The sequence below is a fragment of the Oreochromis aureus genome, linkage group 10 (genome assembly GCF_013358895.1).
Source record: "Oreochromis aureus strain Israel breed Guangdong linkage group 10, ZZ_aureus, whole genome shotgun sequence".
NCBI classification, from domain to species: domain Eukaryota; kingdom Metazoa; phylum Chordata; class Actinopteri; order Cichliformes; family Cichlidae; genus Oreochromis; species Oreochromis aureus.
Genome location: NC_052951.1, coordinates 18,582,494 through 18,609,108, shown reverse-complemented (window position 1 = coordinate 18,609,108; position 26,615 = coordinate 18,582,494). Strand labels below are relative to the sequence as shown.

General features: G+C 41.4%; 1 protein-coding gene across 3 annotated transcripts; it reads right to left on the bottom strand.

Moving 5' to 3' along the window:
* Positions 1-1,244: 1,244 nt before the first annotated feature.
* Positions 1,245-25,408, bottom strand: taok1b (TAO kinase 1b). Of its 3 annotated transcripts, none has more exons than XM_031757327.2 (21): positions 24,831-25,408; positions 14,796-15,054; positions 14,364-14,435; positions 13,722-13,823; positions 13,600-13,645; positions 13,399-13,495; positions 13,074-13,187; positions 12,669-12,760; positions 12,114-12,207; positions 11,778-11,859; positions 9,402-9,569; positions 8,976-9,182; positions 8,609-8,743; positions 8,160-8,396; positions 7,911-8,039; positions 6,767-6,850; positions 6,526-6,645; positions 6,195-6,434; positions 5,874-6,086; positions 5,488-5,670; positions 1,245-5,229 (listed from the first exon to the last, which is right to left on the bottom strand). In XM_031757327.2, the coding sequence occupies exons 2-21, from the start codon at positions 14,925-14,927 to the stop codon at positions 4,732-4,734; spliced, it is 3,045 nt and encodes a 1,014-aa protein (XP_031613187.2). In that variant the 5' UTR covers positions 14,928-15,054; positions 24,831-25,408; the 3' UTR covers positions 1,245-4,731. The 3 variants fall into 3 exon arrangements, with proteins under 3 accessions (XP_031613187.2, XP_039473928.1, XP_039473927.1); XM_039617994.1 differs by lacking the exon at positions 24,831-25,408 and adding an exon at positions 24,235-24,325; XM_039617993.1 differs by lacking the exon at positions 24,831-25,408 and adding an exon at positions 24,194-24,213.
* Positions 25,409-26,615: the final 1,207 nt, after the last annotated feature.

Below are 26,615 nucleotides of genomic sequence, written 5' to 3'. Positions count from 1 at the left end.
TAAGGGGGCAAGTGAGTGTCTTTAAACTCAGTATGAGTTAAGCTTCAAATACATAACTGCCTCAAAATATATGTTTGTGTCTCCTGTGCTTTACGTCCATGAACAGACTGGTGTAGATGGGCTTAAAGTGCGTGTAGGATCTTGTTATTATTTTGGACCATTTGTCTGAAAGACACAAACATCTTAAGTATCTATCAGTTGGGTGGTGGGGGTTAATCAACCAATCAGTGATCAATTTCAGGTGAGTTATTGGTCATCAATTGCTTCCACCTGTTTAACTCAAGCAGTAGTGAAAATCACCACGGTGATTGCAGTTACTGTGACCAAGTAACAAAATTCTCCAGAAAGAGGCTCAGCATTCCTTTGGCTTATAAATCCAAACTGTAATTCTCATCCACTTACTTTGAGAACACTTGGGAGTCTCAGCTGCTTTACAGAAGTGTGCGTTTGTGCTCCTAGTGTTAGAAATGTTTCTGCTCTTCTCTAAACCCTGATGATTTTCTGTGCTACAGGTAGGTGGCAGCTACTCTCAAGTATCTATAAATCAAAACCATACTGCTGCTGGCTTTTTGTAAGATGATTTTGTTTGCAAAACGTCAACTTTTCCTACGATTTGTTGGTAAAATGATGACTGAAGAGTGAAACCATGGGCTTCCCAACATGTTAAAAGGGAATTATTAATCAGTTTTTCTGCTTCTCTCACAGTCTGCCCACTGAAATGATTTCTATTTATTTGTATCTTCTTTTTTTGTGGCAACAAATTGTTAAATGATTAAAAAAAAAAAAAAAAAAAAAAAAAAAAATAGTAAAACTCATCCAAACAAAAGCTTGTGCTGCACAATGAAGGTGGCTGTTGGTGCAAAACTCCCTGAACTTTCTTTGGTAGAATAGTACAATTGTTTATTTTCCAATAATCCCACAAAAAAATACCCAAATTATAAACAATCCGATTTCATTTATATAGTGCCAAAATCACACAAACAGTCACCTTAATGTGTTTTATATTGTAAGGTAAAGACCCTACAGTAATACAGAGAAAACCCCACAATCAGACGACCCCCTATGAGCAAGCACTTGGCGACAGTGGGAAGGAAAAACTCCCTTTTAACAGGAAGGAACGTCAAGCGGAATAAAATTCTCTACCGGGGTCTCCGTAGATCTTAAAATGAAACTGTTACACTTTTTCATTTCATATCCATACATGACTGTATTTCCCATTTCATACAAGACACCACAGGACAAAGAAATATTAAAATTATTTTATTACAGATGATTCTTTATCCAGTAGCCCTCTTCCAACAAAAAATAGTAATTACAAACAAAATATTACATTTATCCCCTAAACTTTGCTTTTGAGTTTCATTTATACATTTTACTTTGTCATCTGTAAGGAATATCTTTTCTCTTCTGCTATCCAACATTCAGCTTTCTGCACAATCTATACATTTAATACAGTTTAATACAGATCTCTGGACCAGGGAGAATAAAACAGCAAGATCCACCAAATGACAGGAGATAAAAGGAATACTGATAAAACAGACTGTACAGAGACATAAGCCTGCCTCCCACCTACTTTCAGCAATGGCAGTCACCTCCTCCCCCAACCCCAACACTGAGAGTTGGGGGGGTGGATCACAGTAGACTCTTTAATCTGGTCAGTCACTTGTGCAATCAGTGCAACTGATCCAGTTCAGAGTGACCAAGGTCTAAAGGTAGACTGCCTCGCAAAACACCTGGGAGTTCTAGTAAACACAAGAGAAGGTCTAAAAGTCCGCCACTCGTTTGGCCCTCTGCAGACATCATCTGGAAATTAAAAACACCCCTTCTGGCATAAAAACACTAAAGACCTGGGGAAAAGTTGGAACAATGGCATACTGGCATTTTGTTTCTGAGCCAAAAAAGAGATTGAAACTTTTGAGTACAGGTTGGTACTTTTTTTCCCCCCACCAAAGGCAAATATTAAGTGCAGTGTGAAAATGGTTTGTGTCAAACCATAAACAAACAGGGCTCTTGGTGCACAGATCAGAAAATGTAAGGTCAGTGGACCCTACAAGACCTAGAGTACTGCTTTTCAAAAATGTTTACTGTCTACAGCAAGAATCTGGAAACAATTTTAGCCATTTCAGATTTTAACACTTCTTTTTTTTCCTTAAATAAATCTTTAAAAAGACTTTTTTCCCCTCACGTTATAACCTTTACTTTAGCTCTGAGAGTCTTCTAAAAACCACGATGATATGAAGCAGAGAGGCTGAGTCTTCACTATGGGGTACAATGTCAGTAACACATAGCCAGTGCTCAAGCAAAGGCTCCACCTAACTAGTTTTCAAATTATGTGCAAAATCATCCTCATACACTACAAAGCAAAGTGTTGCCGTTTACTCGAGGCAATCTGACCTAAAGCTGTGTTGTTATCATTCACAACAGAATATCTGTAACAAGTTCGAGAACTCGCAGCTGCAAATAAGACAGTGAAAAACTCAGCGGCCGCAAATCGATCCATATGCGAATCGATCCATCGTTTAACTGCCACCGCACTAAAGCCACGCATCACTGTGCCTGCATCGCAAGTTAACTCGTCTTTGATTTGTCGATTCGATCTCCACATGTTCAGATTCAAAATATACAATATTAACACGCTTATCCTGTACATTCCACCTCTGCAGCAACATATAATTCATAAACTCTGTTTCACAATAACACTTTCCACCTTTAGCTTTACTTCTCTATAATCCTTCTTTATAGATTTATAACATTTATATATATTTCTTTCTTCTTTTGTTTTACTCGAGAGAGCTCTTTCCACAAAGATCAGGGAGGGGAGCGAAGGAGCGAAGACCAAAAAAACCAAAACAAAAAGGAGGCTCCAGAGGGGAGGAAACGTAGGCGGAGGGATGCTGGGGGACAAGATCGGTGGTCAGAATGTGACATTGTGGTCATCAGGGGTGAGACAGAGCGGGGTGTCAGACCGGGGAAGGTTGCAGGGGCATGGCAGCGGAGATCCCAGCATCACCACCCATCCACTCTTCAAAAACGTTCAGCAGTCACCAACCAGCTGAGGGCTAGTGAAGCTCCTCCTCACTGTGTGTTCATTTGACAAAAACAAAAACTAAAGAAAATAACAAAGAAATAAAAAAAAAAAAAACAAAAAAGGCATTTCGGGCAACTGTGAATAATAATACTTCCCAAAGCTTCACGGACATTTTTATACATTAATAAATTTGCCTGCTGCTGCTGACTGTGTTGCCAATTTACATCCAACTCAGCTCACAAAGGCTAAGTGTGCTATTTTCAATGCACATGCATTTATAAACCAGGCTTACGTAATGTTTGCCTGGGCGAATAAAATGAATAGCCACTACATGTTTGTGTAAATGTGTCCGATTAACAATTAAGAGTGGGTGAAAGCCTACGCCAAAGTGCAAATCAAGACATTCAAGGCTCTAACTTGAGTGTTCTTGAAGTAGGCCAAAAGGCTTGTGTCATTTTTTTCCCTCTTTTCTTGTTGTTTCTAACTGCATAGTGCGTCACTAAAATGGTGCCAAATTAGACTGAAATTTTATTGCAAACAAGTGATGAGTGAACACCAGTTTTGAAACTGTTCAAAGTTGAGGTTAGGTGCTGCTGAAAACCCATCTCTGTCATAGGGCCTGCAGACTAATAAGGATCCAAGTGCCCTTCAGACTAGCCTTCCACTGGGCAGGTGTGAGTGAAGGCCAGAGGCCTGTGGAAACCCAAGAGCTGAGATAACAGAGCTGAACACGAAGGACAAGTGGCTCCATTGGCCACATGGCATTAATGTCCACTGAAGCGCCTTTCTCTGGCACAATGTGTTTCATTACAACACAGTATTATTGGCATGAGTAGCTATTACGACAAATCCAACTCTGCACCTTTACCTTTGGCAGCAGGGCTCACGGTCCTCAAGAAACCCGTGTACCAAAACGTACGCAGCTTTGTTTTCCATGAAAGTTATCTCGCTCAAACTTTTCAAGTCAAGTCAGCTGGATTAGCTTTAGAGCTGGAATTAATACTTTCACCACAACTGTCCCCCTGCACTGCAGCTAAACAGTCAGCAACACCCACAGCTATTCACTTACGACGACCTTCGCTCTCTTTCTCGGTCCATTTACTTTCTCGACCGCATTAAGAGTCACTTGAAACAGTCCTTCTCTTCTCTAGTCTTCCCCCAACTACACATAAATAATCTCATTTAACTTTTCATCAGTTTGAATCTGGTTTGAAGGACAAGCTTAGCACCTTAGTGCACAATCGGTCCCACTTGGGTTTAAAACACAATACTGTGAAGAAGATGGCAAACAAACCACTCTAGATAGAAAATTAATACACTAGTTTGGGATTGTGGCAACAGAGACTAATACGGCAGTAACAAACACACACAGCAGTGTAGGCTGCAATAAAAAACAAAAAAACAACAAGAAAACAACTATTGCACTACTGTAAATGGCCCTCGGGCATCTTATTAGTCTCAGCTCTTCTGGATTTCCACAGACTGCTGCTAGCAGTACACTGATGTAGAGCAGTGGTGACAGGAGAGCGGCTGGGCTCAGGTAAACCCAGCCTCAGTACTGTGCAGTGCGAGATGTACTGTGGTATGTGCGTGATGTGTGTCTGTGTACAGTTATCTCAGAGTGAGATATTAGCTTTAAGACAATATTTTGTGTGTGTGTGTGTGTGTGTGTGTGTGTGTGTGTGTGTGTGTGTGTGTGTATTTTAGGTGTATGACAGGTGGGATCCATTGGAGATCTGAGAGGTGATGCTGGCGCTCCTGCTCATGCCCTGTTCACTCCTCCCCCCTGATGACGTCCTCCTCATAGCCTGTGGGCTGTTCCTCACCCCTCCCGCACCTCCTTGGCTACCCCTCTGACTGCCCCCACCAGGGTGGTGGAGGCTCCAGGGTGGTGGGCCCCCAGCCAGCATGGGGTGACCCCAGGACTGCTGTGAGCTGGAGCCCCCCTGGTGATGACTATGGTGACTGCCTCCTCCACCTCCTCCCGGCCAGTGGCCTCCCCCCTGAGCCCCCTGGCCTCCTCCTCCTCCTCCACCCCAGCCTCCCTGAGAATCGGGAGCCAGGTTAGTGAGCACCATGTTGCTGAAGCCCAGTCGCATGGACTCCGAGTCAAAAGCCTCGATCTCTCGGGCCTGGCGCTCCAGCAGTGAGCGGATTCGCTCCAGACGCTCGTTTTGCAGGGAAAGCATCTCCTCCTCGATCTGGGGACATAAACACAATTTGACACTGGAGAAAAAAAACAAAAAAAACAGGCAACTACATTGTTTGTATTACTGGCCAAACGTATGAACAATCCCAGCGTACTAAAGATAAAATACAAACTGCATGTGCAACACCTACAGAGAATTAATACACATAAATGCAGAGGTAAACGAGTGATATGAAAAGAGCACTGCAGTTCTGTCACTTCCCAACATGCACTCACCCACATCCTGACATTAGACAAAGGCTAATCTTACTTTCTGCTCCAGCAGAGCCCGCCGCAGAGACACCCTCTGCTCCAGCTCCCTTCTCTCCTTGTCGTGCTGTGCGTCTGTCTGCATCTTGATTTTGCTCTGGTATGCATTGAGCAGCTCAAGCTCCTGCTGCAGCTGCATCCTCAGCACCTGACACTCCCCCTCCTGAGCTTCATCCAACCGCAGCTAAGGGATGGAGGAAAAAAAAAAAAAGACCTACATAAACCGGTTCTTCTGTGGCTGTTATTCATTAAGACAACTTTAAAGATGCCCTTCACAAATATATTAAACAAATTAGCTTTGAATAATCTATAGATACATGCTCACTATGTTGCTCAGAAATGATTTATGTTTGATAAATGTTGCAGATCTTCCTTTATGAAACTTACAGCCTGTGTGGAGAGCATTTCATTGATGGAGTGATCATACTGCTCGGCGAGGATGGCCAGCTTCCTAGTCTGCTCCTCCTTCAGCCTCTTTAGGACAGCCTTGTGGTCGGACTTGGGTGTGGTCTCGAGCAGATGGTTCCTGAGGGCCTTATACTGCCGAGTCTGCGTTTTGCAGGTCTCCTGAAACTGCTTCTTAATCTGAAGCTCCTTAGACTAAAGGGGAGAAATAAAAGTTGAATGAGATGAGATTAATTCCAGTTAATTGTCGGTAGTAAATGATTTGTTAAAGGAAAAACAAACAGTCTCCATCTTTCTGTGTACCTTGAGGCTTTTGGGCTGCTGCCGGACCTCCATGACATGCTTGCGCCTCAGCTCCCTCTCCCTCCTCTTATTGTACTCCAGCTGGTTTGTGAGCTCTGTCTGGTGCTGGGTGCGTATCAGCTCTGCCCGGGCTTTCTGGATTGTTGCCAGATGCCTGAACTCCAGCTCCTGCATGGACTCGTGATGCCTCAGCAGCATCGCATGCTCCAGATCCTTCTGCGTTTGACGTTTGTTCAACTCCTAAACAAACAAACAAAAACTGAAATAAGTATCATAAAACTGTGATATAAAGTGAGACTGTGTGCTGCTGGGTATCTGTTTCTCTCCACACCTCTCTGGCCAGGTCCTGCTCCACATTGTGTCTGGCGATGAGGATCCTGCGTTTGAACCGCCTACACTCCAGCTCCAGATACTGCCTCTGTCTCCTCAGCAGGTTAGCCTCCTCCTCAGCCTGGAAATAAACATATTGTTGTTTTGTAATAAATAACCATAGAACTCATACTGCAAAAAACAAAAAAAAAAAAAACTCAAAGAGACTCGGCAAATAAAGCTACATATTGAGTGATCCTCACCTGGAAGTGTTGGATGTTCTCTTTCTGCTTGGAGAGCCACTCCTGCTTCTCTTTCTTGGGAGTTGACTGGTTCTCACTCAGCTCCTGCCACACAAGTGTCGTTTAGCTTTTTTTTTAATATGCAGGGATTCAGTTTGACACAAAGGCGTTTGAAGCCCTGCATTCCTTAACCCGAGCCGGTCAAAATTCACATCTCACAAATAACTGTTTAAACGCATCTTCAAACAAAAATAAATGAAGCGTGTTCCTCGTCTTTGTCTTGGGTGATAATAAATTAAAAATATTTGAGTTCTCGACTGAAGTAAAATGTCAAAAAGTCTTGAGCCGCCCCCTTTTTTTGTTTTTGTTTTTACCCTGCTAGGAAAATGGGAAACGGGGGTGAGATCCACTGTACCCATGTCTTAATCATACAGGCCACATGGACTTTAGGCTGGAAAATCACAAAATAATTCTCAATTTTCAGGAACCATTTGAATTCCTCTCTTGCCTAAAATGGTGGAGGAGTTATGGTAATGTGAAGTGCACATGGTAAAATCTAGGCAGAGCTGATTTTTCTGTTTGTGTTCAGACAGCAGTACCTTGTGAATGCTTTATGAGATGCAGCAGCAATCTCCTCGTAAAGCTCGTCTTCTCTTCTTTTCAAACCCATTTCAATTATGTCTCTTGCACAAACGGAGTTACAGTCATTTAAAAAGCGCTTGTAAATTAGTTGATGGCCGATGGTAAAAAAAAAAAGTTAAAGACATGATTTTCTGATGGTATTGATCTGCTCAAATATCTTAAGTACATACTGCGCACCATGTTGAGATATGCCAAGTGTTGTTAGCTACTAACTCAATAAAACTGAGACAAACATTGAGTGAAAAAGCAGCCAATGTCCAAAGAAAAACTGAAATCCTTTCAGAAAATCTGCAGAACTACTGAGTCAGATCACTTTGATAAATTACAAGTCTGGCTCAGTGGAAGCAAAATATAAAGAAATGAGGGGCAACTCTAGACTTTTGTGCAGTACTGGATATTGTAAATTTACTCATTTTGATCATGTAAAAATTCTCTTTATTCATATTAAATTATAATTTAATTATCTTTATTTAGTCTGATAAATAGGCTACATTTATTATCTGCTGAGGCGGATGTGTGTTACCTCTTTGAGCTGCTCTTTGCGTAGTTTATACTCCCGCTTTTGTGACTCCAAGAAGCTGCTGAGCTCCTTCTTCTGCTGAACCTGAATGTGCTGCTGGAACTTCTTCTCATCGTTGGCAAACGTCTTCAGCTAAATCGAACATGAATGTAGTTTAATATCATAATGTGAGAGCATTTCGCTGTTGTCTCTATAGACTATTAACTATGTTTTTCCTCTGAACTAATATTTTAGTTTCGTTTGTCTACATACGTCTTTTTCCAGGGCCGCTTGGTGTTTTTTAAGCAGCTTCTCCATCTCCTGGGTGAAGTTGTTCCTCTGACTCTCCAGCTCTTTGTCCAGCCTCAGCCTGTGCTCATCCATTTCCCCTTTCAGCTTGTTCTCCAGGGCCATTAGGTGCTTCTGATGTTGCCGCCTCATGCGTTTGTATCCTGACATCTGCTCCCTCAGCTCCGAGTCCTGCTCGTGTTCTTGCATCTCACGTGTCACCTACAATATGACGATGAAGAAGAATTACCAGAATGTTGCTGTTACACTAGGACACTCCACTTATCTGATTTGACACTTGTGCTTGTGAGTGGTAAACAAATCTACTCGCGAGTCTCCACCAAGGAATTTTAAACATTTGCTAAATATGTAACATAATATTTCAGTCCTTTTGTCAAATCAAACGAAGGTTTAGTAAGCAAATGTGTTCTCACAAGTGATGCTGTGCGTATAGTGGCAAAGTGCTCTCTGTTGCGGTAGTGCTTCCTCGGGGCCTGAGCTGGTGTTGGCTGGGGCTCAGTGGGCTCACTGGTGGCTGCTTGTTCCAAAGAGAGACTCTCTTCTTCCTCCTGGAGGGGGGTAAGGCAACAGAATAATTGAGAAGATACACCACACAGTATAACCGTGGACAGAGCACATTCAAGACACTTGGAGCATTGACATGTATGCACAGACTGAGAGAGCTAAGTGATGTAACTTGAGCCCAAGCTCCCAGCAAAGCCATGTGAGGCTTTATTATAAACTGAGATCAGAAGAATCCTCCTTTAAATTGTTAGCATTTGTCCGAGTCATTTCACCTACCGGTTTGAGGTGTATGACGGAGCTGTTGGACATGACTGTGTGATCTCCTTCCATTAGGTCCAGCTCACTGCGGCTGTCCTGAGCTGCTTCATTCAGGCTGTTGACAGAGCTGCTCTGGGAGCTAGCGCTGATAGACATGCTGGGGATGGACTGATTACTGCCAACGCTGTTCACCGTTCCTGTCCGACCTCCACCAGGCTCCAGGTCCTGAAGACAAAGCCGAAAGAGTGGCGCAGAGAAAGACAGCAAACAAGGGAACAAGAGAAAGAACGAAAGACACAGGAGACGCAGACAGACATGCATACAAACAAGGCATTTAGAGTTAATGAGAAAAGCCCTTTTAAAGTGGCAAATACATTTGTGTGCCCATGTGAATCCTGTTCTTGTCGCTTGAGTTTGGATGCTAGCCAACAAACATCCACACACCTCGTCTCCATCCTGGGCTTCTGAAGTGGGCCCATTGTGGGCCTCCTGAAGGAGGATCTTCTTCATCTTTCGGTACTGCAGGTTATCCAGCTCTCGTACGGCATCCTTGGTTCTCTGAATGAGGTCCATCAGCACAGAGTCTGGACGCTCACGTTGCAGAAACTCGTGCTGTGGGTATAGTGAAAGGAAAGTTACTTGCATGTCCATTTTTAACTGGTAGGTTCTAAGTAACATGACAGGAGATGAGGAAATGACATCAGAGAGCCTTAATAAAAAAAGGAAAAGAAAAAGAAACAGACTAACTGCCTATAAAGAGTCCATAGTGTTACTGGTTATGAGAGTCATTTTTTTGTACTACATTTCAAATATTATGAATGTGATGATGGGATATTCAGTACTCCCAAAAGATATTGAATGCAAGTGATGAGGTCATAGCCCTGGGATTTAATGGGAGGATGACTCACACTAGGCAAGGTTGTCTCATACTATGCCCGATCATTGCTGTCCCTTCTCCCTATCCCCCTAAGCCCCATGCTGACCTGCACCGACAAAACCCTTACAGCCCAGGCCTGGGTATACTGCTTCAGGATCAGCAACTCTAGAACAATCACACCAGTTAAATTGGGGACAAAGGCGCTCAGGCATGGACTGATTAGTGTCAATCTAAGAGTCATCATCCCATTGGTGAGTGTTTATGCCTGAATATTAATATGTATATTCTTTGACAATGACACAAATTAATTGTTTTCAGGCAAAAAACTGGGGAAAAATATATCAGATCAAATATACTTACACATGAAAAGCTCTACTAAAACACATGTGAAGCTCGTTTTTTTACACTGCAGTCTCATAACATTAGATGAAATTTGCAAATTAGCATGTAATAATAATAATAATAAGTTACAGTATCTGCAGACAAAAGTAACGCCTACACGAACTGCTCGGTCATTGAAACCCATGCCATAAAGATCCCAGCACACAGTTCCTAAACACTCCAACGCTGCACTAATACTACTTACAGATAACTGTGGATTATCTAGGAGGGAAGTAACTTTGCGAATATAATTGCTGCAACTTAAGTTAACTTGCATCCTCTTGCAGCACCACAATTGAGCTCTTAAAACAACCAATTTTTTCACAAATGTCTGTAAAAGCAGACGGCATGGCTAGGTGCTTGATTATTATACACCTGTGACAACAACAGTGAAAACACCTAAATTCAGAGGTCAAGAGGAGCAACTTAATACCTTAATACTTTCTAGTTACTAATGCTAGTTATTATTAATCTCTGGCTCTCTTCCATAGTGCATCTTCTGTCTTGTCTCTCTCCGCTCACCTCCAACTAGTCACAGCAGACAGCTTTCCCTCTCTGAGCATAATTCTGCTGAAGGCTTCTTCCTGTTTAAAGTAAGTTTTTCCTTCCCACTGTTGCCAAGTGCTTGCTCATAGGGGGGCGTCTGAGTGTTGGAGTTTTCTCCGTATTCATTGTAGGGTCTTTACCTTAAAATATAAAGCACCTTGAGCTGTTGTGGTTTGGCACTAACCCTAAGCCCAAGATCCTCAAAAGGAACATGTGTTATATTAGTCAGAGATAAAAGTTAACCCTTAACATATAACATTAAAATCCCAGAATGAGTGCCACAATCGTTAAAATGTCAGTGCATAACCTATTATTACATTTTGACAATGACTCTTCCTACCATGTGCCTGCTTACAAAAAACCCCATGTATAAGGGGAAGAAATGTGCACAAGAGCAGATCATCCAGATGACTGACTGTGAAGCTATGACAGTTATGAGAGCTAAGAATAATACCCAGGTAGATAGAGTCACGCATTTCCTCGTAAGATTAAAAGGCATTTACTACGCATTGTAAAGTGGTTAAGTTGGGCTACAAGTCACATACAGGAAAACCACACTAAGCAGCAGCTAAAAACACATTTCAGCTGATCTTGAGATAGACACAGTTTTAGAATTTGACATTTAAAAAAAACAAAAAGACAATGTGCAGCGTTTCCATACCCAAAGGACAACTTCCATTAGCAACAGAGAGTCTATTAGCACGTTAAGTGACAGCTGCTTATTGACTTAAAGATGGACGCTGAAGTCACATCTCCATAGTAATTACACCAAGCTCTGTGTGCGTGTGTGTGTCTGTACATGTTTTGGTTGTGCGTGTCTTTGTGTCAGTTTATCCGGAAATGGAGGATTAAAGAATCAAAATAGAAGCTTATGTGAGGACAGAACAGAGTGCAAACATCACAGGGAGCTTCATCACCAGAGGGCTCGTCAGTATCGCATCTTAGCACAGTGACCCTGCTGCTCTCAGTCTCTGTGTTGCAGTGCACAGTACATCAGCACATGTGCGCACACTTACACCTAACATGTCGTCAGAGTGCGGTCGGTCCTGGGGGATTTTCTGAAGGCAAGAATCGATAAAGTTTCTAAAATCTTCTGACCTGAAACAAAGACGAGGAGAAAAGAGACTGTCAAAAAAAAAAAAAAAAAAAAAACACCCCCCAAAAAACGACGGCACAGAGAGCCGGCATCAAAAACAAACATCATTATTTCAGCTAGAAAACACTAGATATAGATAGAATAACTCTCTGCTGGCATCCACAAAAAATATAAACATTTGTTTCACATCCCCAGCAGACAGCTGAATTTAACTTTACAGACGATAAACTGTGTGAGTGCATGTGTGACACCTCACCATTCACTGGACTGCAGTGTGGGGCTCTCATTCTGCGCTATGTGGTATAAGGCACTCATTGCATTCATGTTAAACAAGGGAGGCTTCCTCTCCGCTGGAACAGAACGACATCAGTCAGACACCAATTTAATTACAGGGTGACTAAGTGAAAGGTTAAAGCTGCCTTTCACAACTGATGAGAAGTAAAAAACATACCCCACTGTGATCAGTAACACTACTGATGCAACAAAACATCACAATCACTTTGTCAGGGGGAGAAAATCTTTAATTTCCAGTAAAAGCAACTTTCTCCTGCTGTTATATTTTTGTTGATACAATAGAGGTGGCCTGGTGGTGCAGTGTTAGCACTAGTCCCTCACAACAAGTTAAGATAACTGCTGATTCTATATTGGCCCACGGATGTGAGGTAGATAATGTTAAGACACATAGAATAAAGCACTGTATGAATGTCTGGTTAAATGTGGGTTGCAGGTTAAAGTGCTTTGAGTGCTCAGCAAGACTAGAAAATGAGCTTTATAAATGTCAGTTTAATCATACAAACACACTGTCACCCACCTAATTCTATACAGGTAATCCCTAAGGACCAGACGTCCACCTTTCCATCATACTGGCCTTCATCCATAGCTAGAATCACCTCTGGGGCCATCCTGGATAAATTCAAGGAAAAACATAAATCAGGACAAGGGATCAGACAAAAAGCCACATAATATAAATATAGGGTAAATTAATAGTAAATAAGGCAAGGTCTAAATCCTTATCATATGGTGTCACTGATTACAATATCAAAGCATTTGACTATATCAGCGGGCATGGGTGTGAATATGAAAATATACAATCAGTTCTGGTCAATCGCTGCTTTTAACAGACACCCACTTAAAGAGTCCATAAATTCAGTTTTGGTTTATGCATGCAAAACACACACACACACTTAAACTTTCACTTCATACAGATTTCACTTACCAATATGGTGTTCCCACAAAAGAGTTGGCAGGTGAGGCAATGGAGGCAGAGCCAAAATCTGCCAGTTTGACTTGGCCAGGCTCAGTCAGCAGGATGTTGCCAGCTTTCACATCCCTGAGAGAGAGAGAGAGAGAGAGAGAGAGAGAGAGAGAGAGAGAGAGAGAGGAGGGAGAGAGAGAGAGAGAGAGAGAGAGAGAGAGAGAGAGGAGAGAGAGAGACACCACAGCATGTGGATAAGTGGAGAGATGTAGTGTTTACAGTTGCTTCCTGACATACTTAAAATTTCACGAAATAAAATAAACAGTTGATGGAGGACCTCACTCACCTGTGGATCATATTATGGGAATGAAGGTAGGCCAGCCCCTGCAGAGCACCATGTGTGATGGCAGCAATCTCAACTTCTTGTAAAGGTTTTTTATGAACTGTAGGAAAACAACCAGAACAAATGTGCATGGTTCTTCTATGTGAACTCACTCAAATATCCACATGTCATTTAGAAGAGTAAAAACAACTGTTTGCTTCTCACCTTCTAGCAGGTCAGAGGCCGAGCCAAGACAGTACTCCATCACCAGCTGGAAACATGACATCATTTTAAGAATAGCAGTGCTAGGCAGTGTGAGATTATGCATGCCTGTAAACTAGACTCACCCATGCTGTGTGCTCGCGGAGGTAACATCCTTTATATTCTATACTGTTGGGGTGCCGGATCCTTTGGAGGAACTTCACCTCCTTTATGATGTCCTGCCATTTCTGTTGGGGAAATAAAGATTTAAATGGCAATCGTTGATTGGCTTAACGAACCAGAGGTGGCTGTGTCTGCATCTACAAGCTTGTCTTTAAGTGCAGAAGGCAGTAAGGTGGCTCTCTTCACAGATTACATATAAACAGATTAGAGCTAATCTGAAATCACTGGCAGAGAGGACTGCATCTGGGACAACAACAACAACAACAAAAATAATAATAAAAATGAGCAGGCAGGAATGACCCTGTTGGGTTTGTAAGTTCAGTGATTTTAAATCAGAACTGCAAATTTAACACTGCAGTCTCGCAGATCTTTATCAGGCCCGCCTCTACCTAAAGTTACTTTAAGATAATCTCTTATCTTCTACATAGCAAAGTTACTGATTCAGTGAAAGTGAATTCCAGTTTGCTGGAAGCTCAGAAACAGCACACTGTTCACCTATAACGTTCTTTGGATATTTGGATTTGGACTATTTGGCATCAATACTTCATGATTTGCTGCATCAATTTGTGTTTTTTCGATCAATTTTCTGGCCACAGTGCTCTCACCTCATTAGACTGTTTGCCACTGTAGGACATCTTTTTAATTGCCACCACCTCGTTTGTGCGCACATCCCGAGCCTGGGAAACAAGAAGGACACTGTTGGTACATGCTGCAATCAGAACATACACTGTAACATTAATTATCTGCATTTGAAATGTTGTTTATCGAGATCTCTTTAAAAGATGGAAGTAACTTTCGAGTCTGAAAAATGAAGCCAGGAGTATGTTTAACCTGCATTCTCTATAATGGCCAAAAGGCAGGGACACCTCTGAGGACATTTACATCCAAAGAAACACTTTCCTGTGGAGTTTATGGGCTCAGTGTTACACTATTTAACTGATTTTATCACTTTTTAAAGTGTACAGTTTTAACCACATATCTAATCCAAAGTGAGTCTTTCTATTGTTTGTGTCAGTGTAAAGATGCAGTTCCCTTACAAAGTAGACGGCGCCAAAGCTGCCATGGCCAATCTCTCGGAGGTCGGAGAAAAGCTTCTCTGGATCTTCTTTGAAGAAAAGCTCAGCCACCTCCGGATCCTTGAGGCTCCCTGCCCTTACGGAGGAGGGCATCCTGGTTAATGTAGTCCCTTATCACCCACGCAAAGGCGATGGGACTATCTGGCTGCTGAGCTATGGCAAAGCAGCTGAAGATTCATCTGTGGCAATCGATGACCCTAAGGAACCAGTACATGGGCGCCTGCATGGAGAGAAAATGAGACAGAGACAGCGAGATGTGTTAGCAAGGACAAGATGAAACACATTGATCCTGCAGAGGAGGAACAAGAGTTTGATGATACCAGCAAGATGAGTCAAAGACCTTCAAAGAGGAAAGAAGGAAATCTGAGCACAACTTTGACCTAAAAGGAAGCAAAAATGAAATATTTTCTCAAACGCTTGTTTGCTCACAGGGTGACAAGGCCGGAGTATAACTTTTTATTTCATGAAAAGAAAAAGACAAAAGACCGAGTTGGTCAGAAAGGTCACCTCTGAACTATATTATACTTGGTGATTTTGGCCTTCAGCTGCTGACATTAATTTAACTGCTGAGTCATCACTAGTACTGCCTCAGCAATTACTGCAGATCTTTAAACTACTGGGATGACTGGGCAATACAAATATTCCAACACAAGAATTGATTTCATGTCCACTGCTATGAGCTGGCCTGCAGAAATGAAGGGTGAGCTGCACTAAACGATCAATCCTGGCATAGGGCCAAATATTTTGCATCATCAGACTCACAACTAACGCATTTACATGTGCAAGATTAATACTGTTTACGAGCCTCATTCAAATTATGTACCACACGCTTAGTGTGCTGAGTGAATGTGAATGCTGTGAATGTTTCCCCGTGTTAATCACTTAAGAAGGCATTGTTAAAAAATATAATCAAGTGTTGCTACCACTCTTTAATAACGGGAATTAAAGTAGGCTTCATACAAACTTTTTGAAAGTTTGTATAAATTTCTCTTACCTACATGTTGTCTTGTGAGTTTGGATTATATGTTTTTTTTCTCCTTTGCTTGAATTTAAAATTAATTTTTAAAATCAGAGGCTTTAACTTTTGCTGCTGTGTTTTTGGCAGTTACATAACTACGAGTGGAGATCAACACGCCTGCTGAGACCCTGTTTTCTGATCTAGAATCGTGTTCTCACAGAGCAAACTAATTTACCATGTGTGAAATTCTGTTTTAGAGGTCCAGGGTTCACACAAACAAAAATGGCCCTGAGTAGTGAAAGGGTGGGGTGGTAAAAATATTTAGTATTTATAATAACAGCAGTATGTACAACCTCAACAACTCTGTGAGTTAAATTCCCCAACATCTGTCCTGTTGAAAAAGCTATCCAGCTGACTGTTAAAAAAGAAAAGAAAGAAAAAGAATTGGGAAACAGAGTCCTCAAAGACAATAAATATTTTGGAGAGAATGAAATAGAAACTGTTAATATAAACATGCTTAAGTAACAAAAACAGACGTCCAGTCTTTTTCTATTGGATTCTAGTGAATAGAGATTCAGATTTTTCTAATTCTGCCATTATGAAAAAAAGCAAATAAGCAAACTTTTAAGCTTCCTTCAACAATAAACAGGGGTCAATTTAACTATACATGAAACATTTAATATACAGGTATTGACATTTTGCATACATGTGACCACTATCCATGGGACATTAACTTCTAAGCCAGCAGAAGTAGTTGCTGAAGTTTGAGAGCAGTTGCTGGAAAAAATAAGTGCTCAAGCCCCATTTCACACAGGCCTAGACACCTGTCAGTGACCGCTTGGCAACCACCTGTCGCTACCAAAAAGACTGCATTTTCCAACCAGTTGGCAAAAACCTTGTGATTGCTTTGGTTGCTACCATATTGTGAGATTGCCTGTAGATTGTATCAATGTGAAAAACTCGTCTACAAATACTGGCCAGCCGCTCTGCTCTCAGTTTGGGAGTGTGGGACACAACCAGGAAATGGAGAAGGTTTGCCTTCAAAGGAAAAGTTGCACCTTTTGAAACATGTTGGCTACAGCGCTAAGGCACAACTTTTATTCTGAAGCTAAACCTTCTCTATTTCTCATTTGGCTGGTAGTTAGGGAGTATTTGAAGACAAACATGGAAAGGCATTTTTGGTGCGGCACCTTCTTTGCAATCAATTTCACCGAGCAACAGCCAACAAACTCCAGGAACCACTTGCCAACCAGTTGTGGAATTAACATTGTTCCATAGCAATCAGTGGTTATATCATATGCAATATGGTACACAACTCTTGAGCACATACTTGACATCATGCATGGAACCTCAACAGCAAGGCTTTACTTGGTGTGAGATGCTAATGTGAACTTGTGTGAATTTCCCAAAAGACACGTGACATCCAGTCTCATGTTGGTCAAAAGGCCAACAGGAGTGCTGGACTGCCACAGAAAAGCGAAACTATGCATTAGTGTTCCAGTGAGACGCAGTGCATGACATCTTCATTTCATGTGTTGCCAATCAAGCTCAACATTTTTCAGTAACGATATGTAGCGTGTACACAAAAACATCTACATGTGTCTGTTTTACCGCATTAAAAAAAAAAGCAGATGGCATGGCCATGTTAACTTTAAAGTTAACGCTTAGAGATGTAATTACACATGTACCGTGTACTCTGAGATTTTGGGGATTTTGTACGTGAAAGTAGAAAAGCTTCAAACCAGTGTTGCTGACAAGTTAAGAAAAATATCAGCTCTAACCTAAAAGCTCGTCTCAAAGTCAGAACGATATACTGACAAAGAATTCGGAGCAGCAGCAACAACCAAAAATGTTAACAACAGTCTGCTGTCAAAGCTTTCTGTAACTTTTCCTAACCCACAATGACTTTTTCTAGCAGACATGTGACTACACTTCCTCATAAATGCACCACACTGATCTCACAGATTGCTACAATGCACGGCTATAACATTACATGCTAACAAGCCTTTTATTTCTATTTAACGTAAGCAAAATTAACAAAGTCATTTATATATATTTAATTATATATTTAAAACTGACTAGAATGAAACCATTTTACTGTCATTACATTTAAAAAATATAGAAAAACAAAACATAAAAAAAAACATATAACAAAATCCCAAATAAATAATCTACTCTTAGGTTGTTCTTTTTAAAAAAATCAAAATAAATAAATTACTATTATACTTATTAGATGCATAACAATAACAACATATTTTGGCAAACTATACTTATAGAAATGATACTTGGCGGCACTTTCTATAGGTGAGTATATTTGGTAGTGTTGAATGGCAAAAAAAAACAAAAACAAAAAACCAACACACACCTATTAGCTTCATCTTTACCTCACCTGTTTTATTACATCTGTGTGTGACGGAGCTGCTTGAGCCCCATACTGAAATGCCAAACACAGTAGTATTGCGGCCAAAATGAACACAGATGCCTCATTTTGCTGAACCTTTGCACTCTTTTTTTGATCCCCCATCTGTCTTTACTGTACTGATGAAAGTGGCCATAGAGCCCCTCACAGCTGTTAATGTTCTGTGATAGTTCTTACTACCCTGCATTACTCATCATACCCTTTAGGCCTCACTCACGCAGCCCTAGAGATCTGTTGAAACCAACTGGCAACAACTGGTGACAAGAGAAAAGTATGGTTTCTGGAACAGGATGGTCAGTGGTTGCTGAAGGTTGCTACTAGAGCAGGGCGATATGACCAAAAATATTTATCACGATATACATTTGAAAATTTGCGACAACGATATAACTGACGATATAATTGACACTAGACAAAATACTTTACAACTCCACAACTTTATTTGTGCAAAAAACCCCATCAATGTATTTTCACTTAAACAAGCAGCTGTTTTTTATGTGCATTAAAGTTATATAAAAATGTAACAGTGCAAATTCCTTGCGGACAGTTTAACCAAAAGGCATTTCCAGTGGAAATTGGCCGACATATCCTCAGCATAACCATGTATAATATCCACAAAACTTAAAAAGAGGTTATACACACACAATACGGTAATATTATGTTGAAGCACAGTACGCATCACTCCGTGAGGCGCCTGCCTACGATAGCCGTAATGCTCCGACAATCCATCAAGCGGTGCGGGTTTGTAGCATAGCAAAGTCGTACTAAAACATTTAACAGATTTTCGAGCGCCGTGTACCACATAAAATCGTTTCGAGGTCAGTAAACACAACCAGAATTCATACATAAGGCACACGGGATTATAAGGGGCACTGTCGATTTTCAGAAAATTCAAAGGATTGATTTTAAGTGTGCTGTATTTTCCAAACAACACGGTAATAATGACAGCCCGCTGCCATGCTCTACCAAAAATAGTGCTTTGTTGTGTATCTGACGGACGAAAGCTAAACCAGTTCCACACCACTGAAGTTGCAGCATTTTTACAAACCAATTCTGGTTCATCCGTTTCATTTAACGATCCACTTTCGCTCCTCTCATTCTGCGTCGCCGCCATGTGCGTATGTAAACATAGGCACTGCGCATGCGCGTTTTACCCACATTCTATCGCGATATTTCATTTTCCTATCGTTGCCCAAAATTACACCGGTATTACCGTGAACGGTATGATATAGCCCAGCCCTATTTGCTAGCATGAAATTGGTCACAGAGAGGTATACGGTCCTGTACTTAAAATCGCTTTACACTAGCAAGTTGCTGTGGTCATCAGTAATTTATATGGAAGATGCCATCTTGTTTGGAAACATTTGGAAACTATTCACCAAGCAATAGTGTGAAAGGTGTGATACAAAATGGAAAAGATTCTCCTTCAAAGTAAAATGTCTTCGTTCTAGAGGTGAGGCACAACTTTGTCTTTGAAGGCAAACGTTTTCTGTTTCTGGTTTGTGTTGTGCATTTTAGTCTCACTCCCACCTGGCGAGTATTTTCCAAGTGTTTGCAGACATGTCACCCTTTTTTCAAGTGCACCTAGAACACATGGTGTTTGCAGACATGTTGGTATCTTCCATGTAAACTACAGAGGACCACAGCAAAGCAATCACGAATCAATAACTTAATAACCAACCAGGGAATACACATTACTGGAGGTTGCCAACAACTGGCGTCTAGACCTGTGTGATTAAGGCTTTAGTGGTGTTATTTGGTAAATGTGCAGTTACTAGTTTTACAAACTATATATATTGTACTTACTTAAATTTTCCATGTTAAATATAATTCAGTGTAAATGAATTATATATTTTTTAACCGCATTAGAACTGTACCTGATAAGTATGGCCAGTTAATGCAATCACTGTCTCAATGGAACCTTTAAAGCTACAAGTTTTGACTATTCACCGTCATGGTAGTATTTAAAAAAATGTGTGCCATCCAGGAAGTTCAAACTGGTACATCTGGTATACTGTCTAGCGGTTAGAAAGGTAACTGAAAGGTAATACAAAGGTAACTACATATTTTCTCAATAGTGTTTTGCAGTGGTCATTTATTACAATGGTAATTTTTCCCTCTCATGCTAAATGCTTTGCTATTCACACAATTATTACACTTTAACATGTAAAAGATGCAGGCTTTCTGTTGGTGTAATGAAGCATAACTTAAAAAACAGCAGTTAAAATGGTTAATTGCAATAATATATCTCTTGTAGTATTATATTAACATTATAGGGGAAATACAGAAACAAAAGGAGCAAAGATTAATTCTAATTTAAATAACACTGCTGAGAAGAGCGAATCAAGCACTGAACTCTGTCACATGACTAAATCTGGAAAAATCTGAGCTGCATTGCTAGATGTGTGTAAGCACATGCAATTATTAAGAGGAGAAGTGCTGGACACTGTTCTGCTTTACTGCTTGAGAAAATGGATTCTCTCTTGAAGAGTTATGCGAATTGATTTCCTCTGCACTGTAAAAATCACCATGAAGCCTAATGAAGAGGCAAGCAATACACAAAGCTGAGTAGCAACGGGTGTGATTGAGAAGCACAGAGAGAGAGAGGGGGAGAGAGAGAGAGAGAGAGAGAGAGAGAGATAGAGGGAGAGAAATGGAGAAGGATAATAAATAATCAAATAAGTTATTGATTCCATAGTGAATTTCTCTCAGCTCCACAGGATTAGCTACAGAGGAGCAACGCTGTGGAGCTGACGGCTCACCAACAGCAGCGAAAAATATGTACAAGATGTTCCAAAGAATTTTATTAAAAGCCAATTAAAACCCATCCTAAAACATCCATTACTACAACATAACACACTTTAATTACTGTTATTAATTAGACTCCAATTAACCTTTTTTTATTCTTGAAAGCGGATGATTCAAAGTCTTATTTGGCAAGCTGCAATTACACCAATAATGGCTTTGAATACAAAATGTAATACCAGATTAAGTATGAAGGTTAACATTGCGCCACATGTCCTGCCAGCCACCGCACTAAACATACTGTTGGAGCGATTACTCTTCCTTAGTTCTTCAACACATCCATGTTACACCCACATGCTTGTGTTTAGTTATTTTTGGGCGATTACACCCCCTCACTGCCTACTGTATTTGACTGGAGTTATTAACCAGAATACCTATGATCACCTATGGATATGCTTCCCCCCAACAGAACTGCAGGAATTTAATTGTTTTGTTATGTTTGTTATATATACATATTCATACAAATGGTGCCTAGAAGATGCTTTATGCTGTACTGTTAAATAATTCAAAATAGGAAGGTGATACATCTCATGAAGTGATCATGTACCAGCCTGATGTAACTGGTCCTAGTGAACTACTCCTTATTCATTTCTTAGAAAATTCTCAAAACCCACGCTTAATTAACACACAATAATTAAAATCTTCTCAAGCCCAAAAGAGAAGCATGATTGTAGTTACAGTTCATAAATGACCCCAGTCAGGCCCGGTGAGGTACTAATTTTAAAAATGAAAAACAAAATCTGTCATGTGTAACTCATCTGTGCTTGAACCAGTCAATAAACTGAGTTCATGCTTTGTTAATTACTCAGCCGCCCCATTAAAAAGAAAAACAATAACAACAGCACTGCAACGTCACATAACTGTTTGTTCAGAGAAAATGTTAATTTAATGAACTGCATGTGATGTTATTTGTATCCCTCTGGGATGGAGGGTGGGGTGTCCAAGCTCCTGCTTTCCAGACCGATTACTGATTGTGGCTTGCACTGAGTGGAGGAAGTGAACGTTCTCTAGCTAAGCTACCTAATGTCAACAACACGTCTCAATTTCTCGTGCCATCGCAAAGTTGGTTGACGGAGAGGAAAGACGCAGTGACCAAATGCTAAGAGAACTGAACCATCCAGTTTCCATCACAAAACTCTATTTACACCCCTCCAGTTGCGACAAGTGTCAGGAGCGTCAACGACATGCCACAGTTACTCTGAACAAGAGAAGGGGAAACAAATGCATTTAAAATGGCCCCTTTAACAGCAAATACGGGCATCCACATACCAAAATACTCATACGTCTCAGTGGATGTGGTTCATCAAACCAGATGGGCTGCTTGGTCTAAGGGCATTTTGAATTTTAGAATATGCATGAGTTATGATAACATTAGATTACTACCTAATCTACAGGTCACATCTTAAATTCATCTGATTCCTGATCCATTTACTGTGCTGAAATAAAAGCAGATCTCAACGGGTGATCAACGACAGAACAGGTGTATTTTTGGAGTCTGAAAAAGCATACAACCAGAGCAGGAAAAATAGGCTTGCGTGTGACTCAGGTGTACAAAAGCTCAACTGCTAGGAGTTTAACGTCATTGCTGTGTAATGCACAACTGTCAGAAAAACATGCTAGCACTGATATGAAGAGCTGATAAGCTTCAAGGCATACACTTCCACAGATTACACAATTTGGCACCATTTCCTTATACAAACTACTTCTTCATTCACATCCCTTGCTTAAAACATGGTCAAATAGACTCTTTAAACCTTCAGTTGATTGTAATCGAAACAATTTGCAAAATCTGAGAGTGAACTTAAAGATTATGATTGATTTTAAGATACAGGATGCACAATGTCAATCTTCAGACATTTTTGTCTCATTTTAAAGTTTGTATCCTCAGTTGATCACCTGAAAACAATAAAATGAACGTGTCTCCCTATCCCCCACTTCTTGCTCTCACTCTGACTCATCAAATATGTTGTTGGTCTCCAAGTGTTAAGCAACCAGCCTCAATTATAGACTTCTCCCCCTTATTTCTCCTTATTATGGAAAAAAAAAAATCTCATTAAAAGATGAGTCTTATTATCTGTGTGACTGACCTCCATTGATGTCAAAAGCTTTTTAAAACACACCCATGATGCACACGGATGTAATATATTTTTTAAAAAGGTATAGGTGCTACAGTTTACATCTCCAGCATCTCCACAATCATATCATTCTTTCCCCTCTCTGCCATACTACTGAAAGTTGAACACCACAAATGGAACCTGAGGATCACTATCATGTGATTAGCCCTCACTTATACCAGCTAAAAAAGATTAAATACAATAAAAGGCACTGTACAATCAATAAGCTAAGTAAGGTCCATGGTATTACATGTGAAAGTGTATTATATATTATTCACTAACATAAGGCAAGACTACTACTGCCTGCCTTTGATCTCAACTTGAGCAACAACTGCAGGCTTTGCTCTGAGGCCGCTTAAATCCATTATGCAGTTTGCCTATATTCAACATCACCCTGATATAACACTGGCAGGCAAGAAAACAACTTTATAAGGGCTTCTCCAGCAATCAAGACACTGGGCACCACTCACTGTAGCTTGACAGTGTGAACGCACTGTTGTTCTGACAGTCATGCAGACATGTAAATGAACAACTGGCAGGTGATCAGATGAGACCAAGTTATAATAAACCTGGAAAGCAGGCAGACAGGCAGCCTGCCAGAAAAATTAGTGATCAGTGAGTAGCAGAGAAAGTCCTGCTACATTGCACACAAACATCTAGAGAAGGCATGTCAGCCACCAAGCCTGGGACATTTGAGAAATCACCCCAAACGAAGCGCAACGTCTTATTTGGATGCATGAAGAACTTGGTGCCACAACTCTGGCGTTACTGAACCACATTCAGTGTCGTGTTGCCTCCGTGTGCGGCTGGTCCTCTGTGTAATGCATAAGTTAGGCGACAAAGACGCAGATAAGCCAGGCAGAAGGGAAGCTTGCCGAGTAATATCCACTGTTACGCAATATCAACACTGAAAACTGAAGAATGCGATTCACGTCAGTGCACTAAAAAAAACCACCAGCCGCCGACCGACGTGAGCTCTACCCGTTCTCGCACACGGCAACGATGATTTGTCAGACTCTGCTGGCCAACGCCGCTTGTAAACACAAAGCCAGGGAAAGCAACTTACGTGCGACATACATAGGATGAGCCTGGACCAATGTCACCTACCGCCACACTGCATAGCTATTCAGACAGTATGTGACGATGTCCCTTAGAGGTAAACAAACTTGCCAAGCAGACACCCTCCCCTGCTCAGAGGCGAGTTTCACTCAGTGTTGCCGTACAGCCACAGTGGACAAAAACAAAACGAGGGAGTGGCACTGCTTTCAACCATAGTTGCATAAAGCGGATTAGCATGCTAAAGCAGCTAGCTAACGCTCCTTAGGTAAAGCAATCTGTACCCATCCTTTTACTACCATGATAACAACTCTCGATTTAGCTCTCCAGCATTGCCCCTTGTACATTTGGATCAATTAGAGACATGTCACGTCGCCATTAAAAACATACTGTCTTCATACTAACAATGGGTGACTCAACTTGCCCAGTAAAGGCGGACTAAAAAAAAAAAAATCTGTTGATGTGACACATTGTAGAAGTTGTGACAGCAACTTTTGGTTAGCTGGCAAATAGCATCCTATTTGGCTGGCTAGCTCGTAAGCTAAGATATATTGAAATTAAGCTCCGTTGCAGTATATAGCGTTGGGAGAACAAATCAACACACAGAGTAAACGTTAGCAGAACGCTAAAGTTGGTTATGAACTCACCTTGTCAAGGAAAAAAAAAAATGAATCCACACAGGTTGAGATGAAGTGGGGGTATGAACGGCTGCTTAATCCGGTTACTCGGGAACAGAGCAGGGCAAGGTGTCTGTGGCTAAATCACGGGCAGGCAAAGCAATCCGGGCAAATCAGAGTGCGGAATTCGCTAGCCGATAAGTTAGCAATGCTAATTCGCTAATCTAACCGCATAATTGCCCTACCCAAATACAGACGGTCATTCTGCCCAGCCCGATTATTCTCCTTAGCACTAACCGATTTTCGTCAGCAAGTGAAAATAATAAATATTTATATGAAAGCGAAGCAAAGAGCTGAGCTGGATAACGACTGACTGCCAAGCTTAAACTGTCACAACGAGCTGCAGGGAAGGCAGGCAGGGTACTGGCCAACCAGCTAGCTGCTAACGTTAGGCAGCAGCTAGCAAAGTTTCTTTACGAATAAGCAGTTCCCCAAAAATGGCGGCGGAGAGAATCACCTCCCTTCCACCGGGAAGGAACCGAGGAGCTAATGAAACAAACAGGAGTCGGAGCGGCTCAAGAGCCAGCTTTAACTGAAGCGAGAGTACACGTGTGACAGTTTTGGAGGTGGGGGGCGGGGGGCGGGGGGACTCGCCGAGGTTGTCCTGCTGTACCCCGCGAGCTAAATGTTGCCCCCTCTCTCCCTCCCTACAGTTTGCTATGCCATCCAACAACTCCAAACACACAGAAGTGTGTGTGGTGTGTGGATGGAGAAAGTAATACACATAATGACTGTAAATGACTATCAACATTTGTTCACAACACTGAGTTGATTTGTTCATATATACATATATATATATATATATATATATATATATATATATATATATATATATACATATAGTAATTGTTTAACATTTGTTTGTCTGTGGACAACAGACCACGTCCATGGAAAAATGGAAAGAGTGGAGTTTATTCACGAGGACTTAATTCTAGCATACAGCTATGGAGAAATTGTGCATAGTCTATTATAATGACATTATTGTGTAACTACAAGATTCCCCCCCTCCCCAGTTTGTGCTCTGTCAGATTTACGGAATACTCCGGGTCGACCTGGAATAAAATATGAAGCAGGTTCGTGCAGATGACAGATGATCAGTCATGCTGTGTTTACATCAGGGGAGCAGCACACGCGTGGGTTTTTGTTTACGCTGCCAAAAAACAATGGATTTCATTCAGATGTTCCAGCCGTGGCGTACACAAAGCTTTACCAATAATTCAGAGGAAGCTCACACATGCAGCAGTACTCCGTACTGCGATATAGGATGTATATGCGCTGTGCTTGGCAGCAGAGAGGTTAAAGATGGACATTCCACAACAGGCTGCAGGCTGGGAAGCCAATCAGCTTCCAGAGCAGGACTCGAAGGGCTATGATTGGTTGCTTGGCATCCCTGTTGTCATGATGATGGGAATCAGGTCCTGCCTGTGTGGTCTGTATCCAGGCGCAGAAGTACACTGAAGCAAATGATACAGATGGATAGGCTGCAGAACTCGCAGCCCATGATGCGCAGATAAATATATAGGGCCATATTTTACAAGACCCAATCCAGCCCCCTCTTCACCCACCACCCGGAGTGTAATGAGGCATTTGGGTTTGTTCAAACTAGAACTGAACATATTTGAGGTGTTTGTTCTTGTGTAGAGATGCACGATGCATCCATGTTTCCCGGAGATACATGCACAAACAGATGCTTGCGGTCATGTGGCAGTGACTACCAGGAAGCACCCCCCCTCGGGCACTCATCTTACACTGTTG

Coding starts and splice junctions, on each gene's coding strand:
- taok1b (XM_031757327.2), bottom strand. CDS start 14,927: ATGCCCTCCTCCGTAAGGGCAGGGAGCCTCAAGGATCCGGAGGTGGCT. Junction 12,761..13,073: donor TTTGTGGGAACACCATATTG/GTAAGTGAAATC, acceptor GAATTTATCCAG/GATGGCCCCAGAGGTGATTC. Junction 6,087..6,194: donor AGCAGCCCAAAAGCCTCAAG/GTACACAGAAAG, acceptor TCTCCCCTTTAG/TCTAAGGAGCTTCAGATTAA.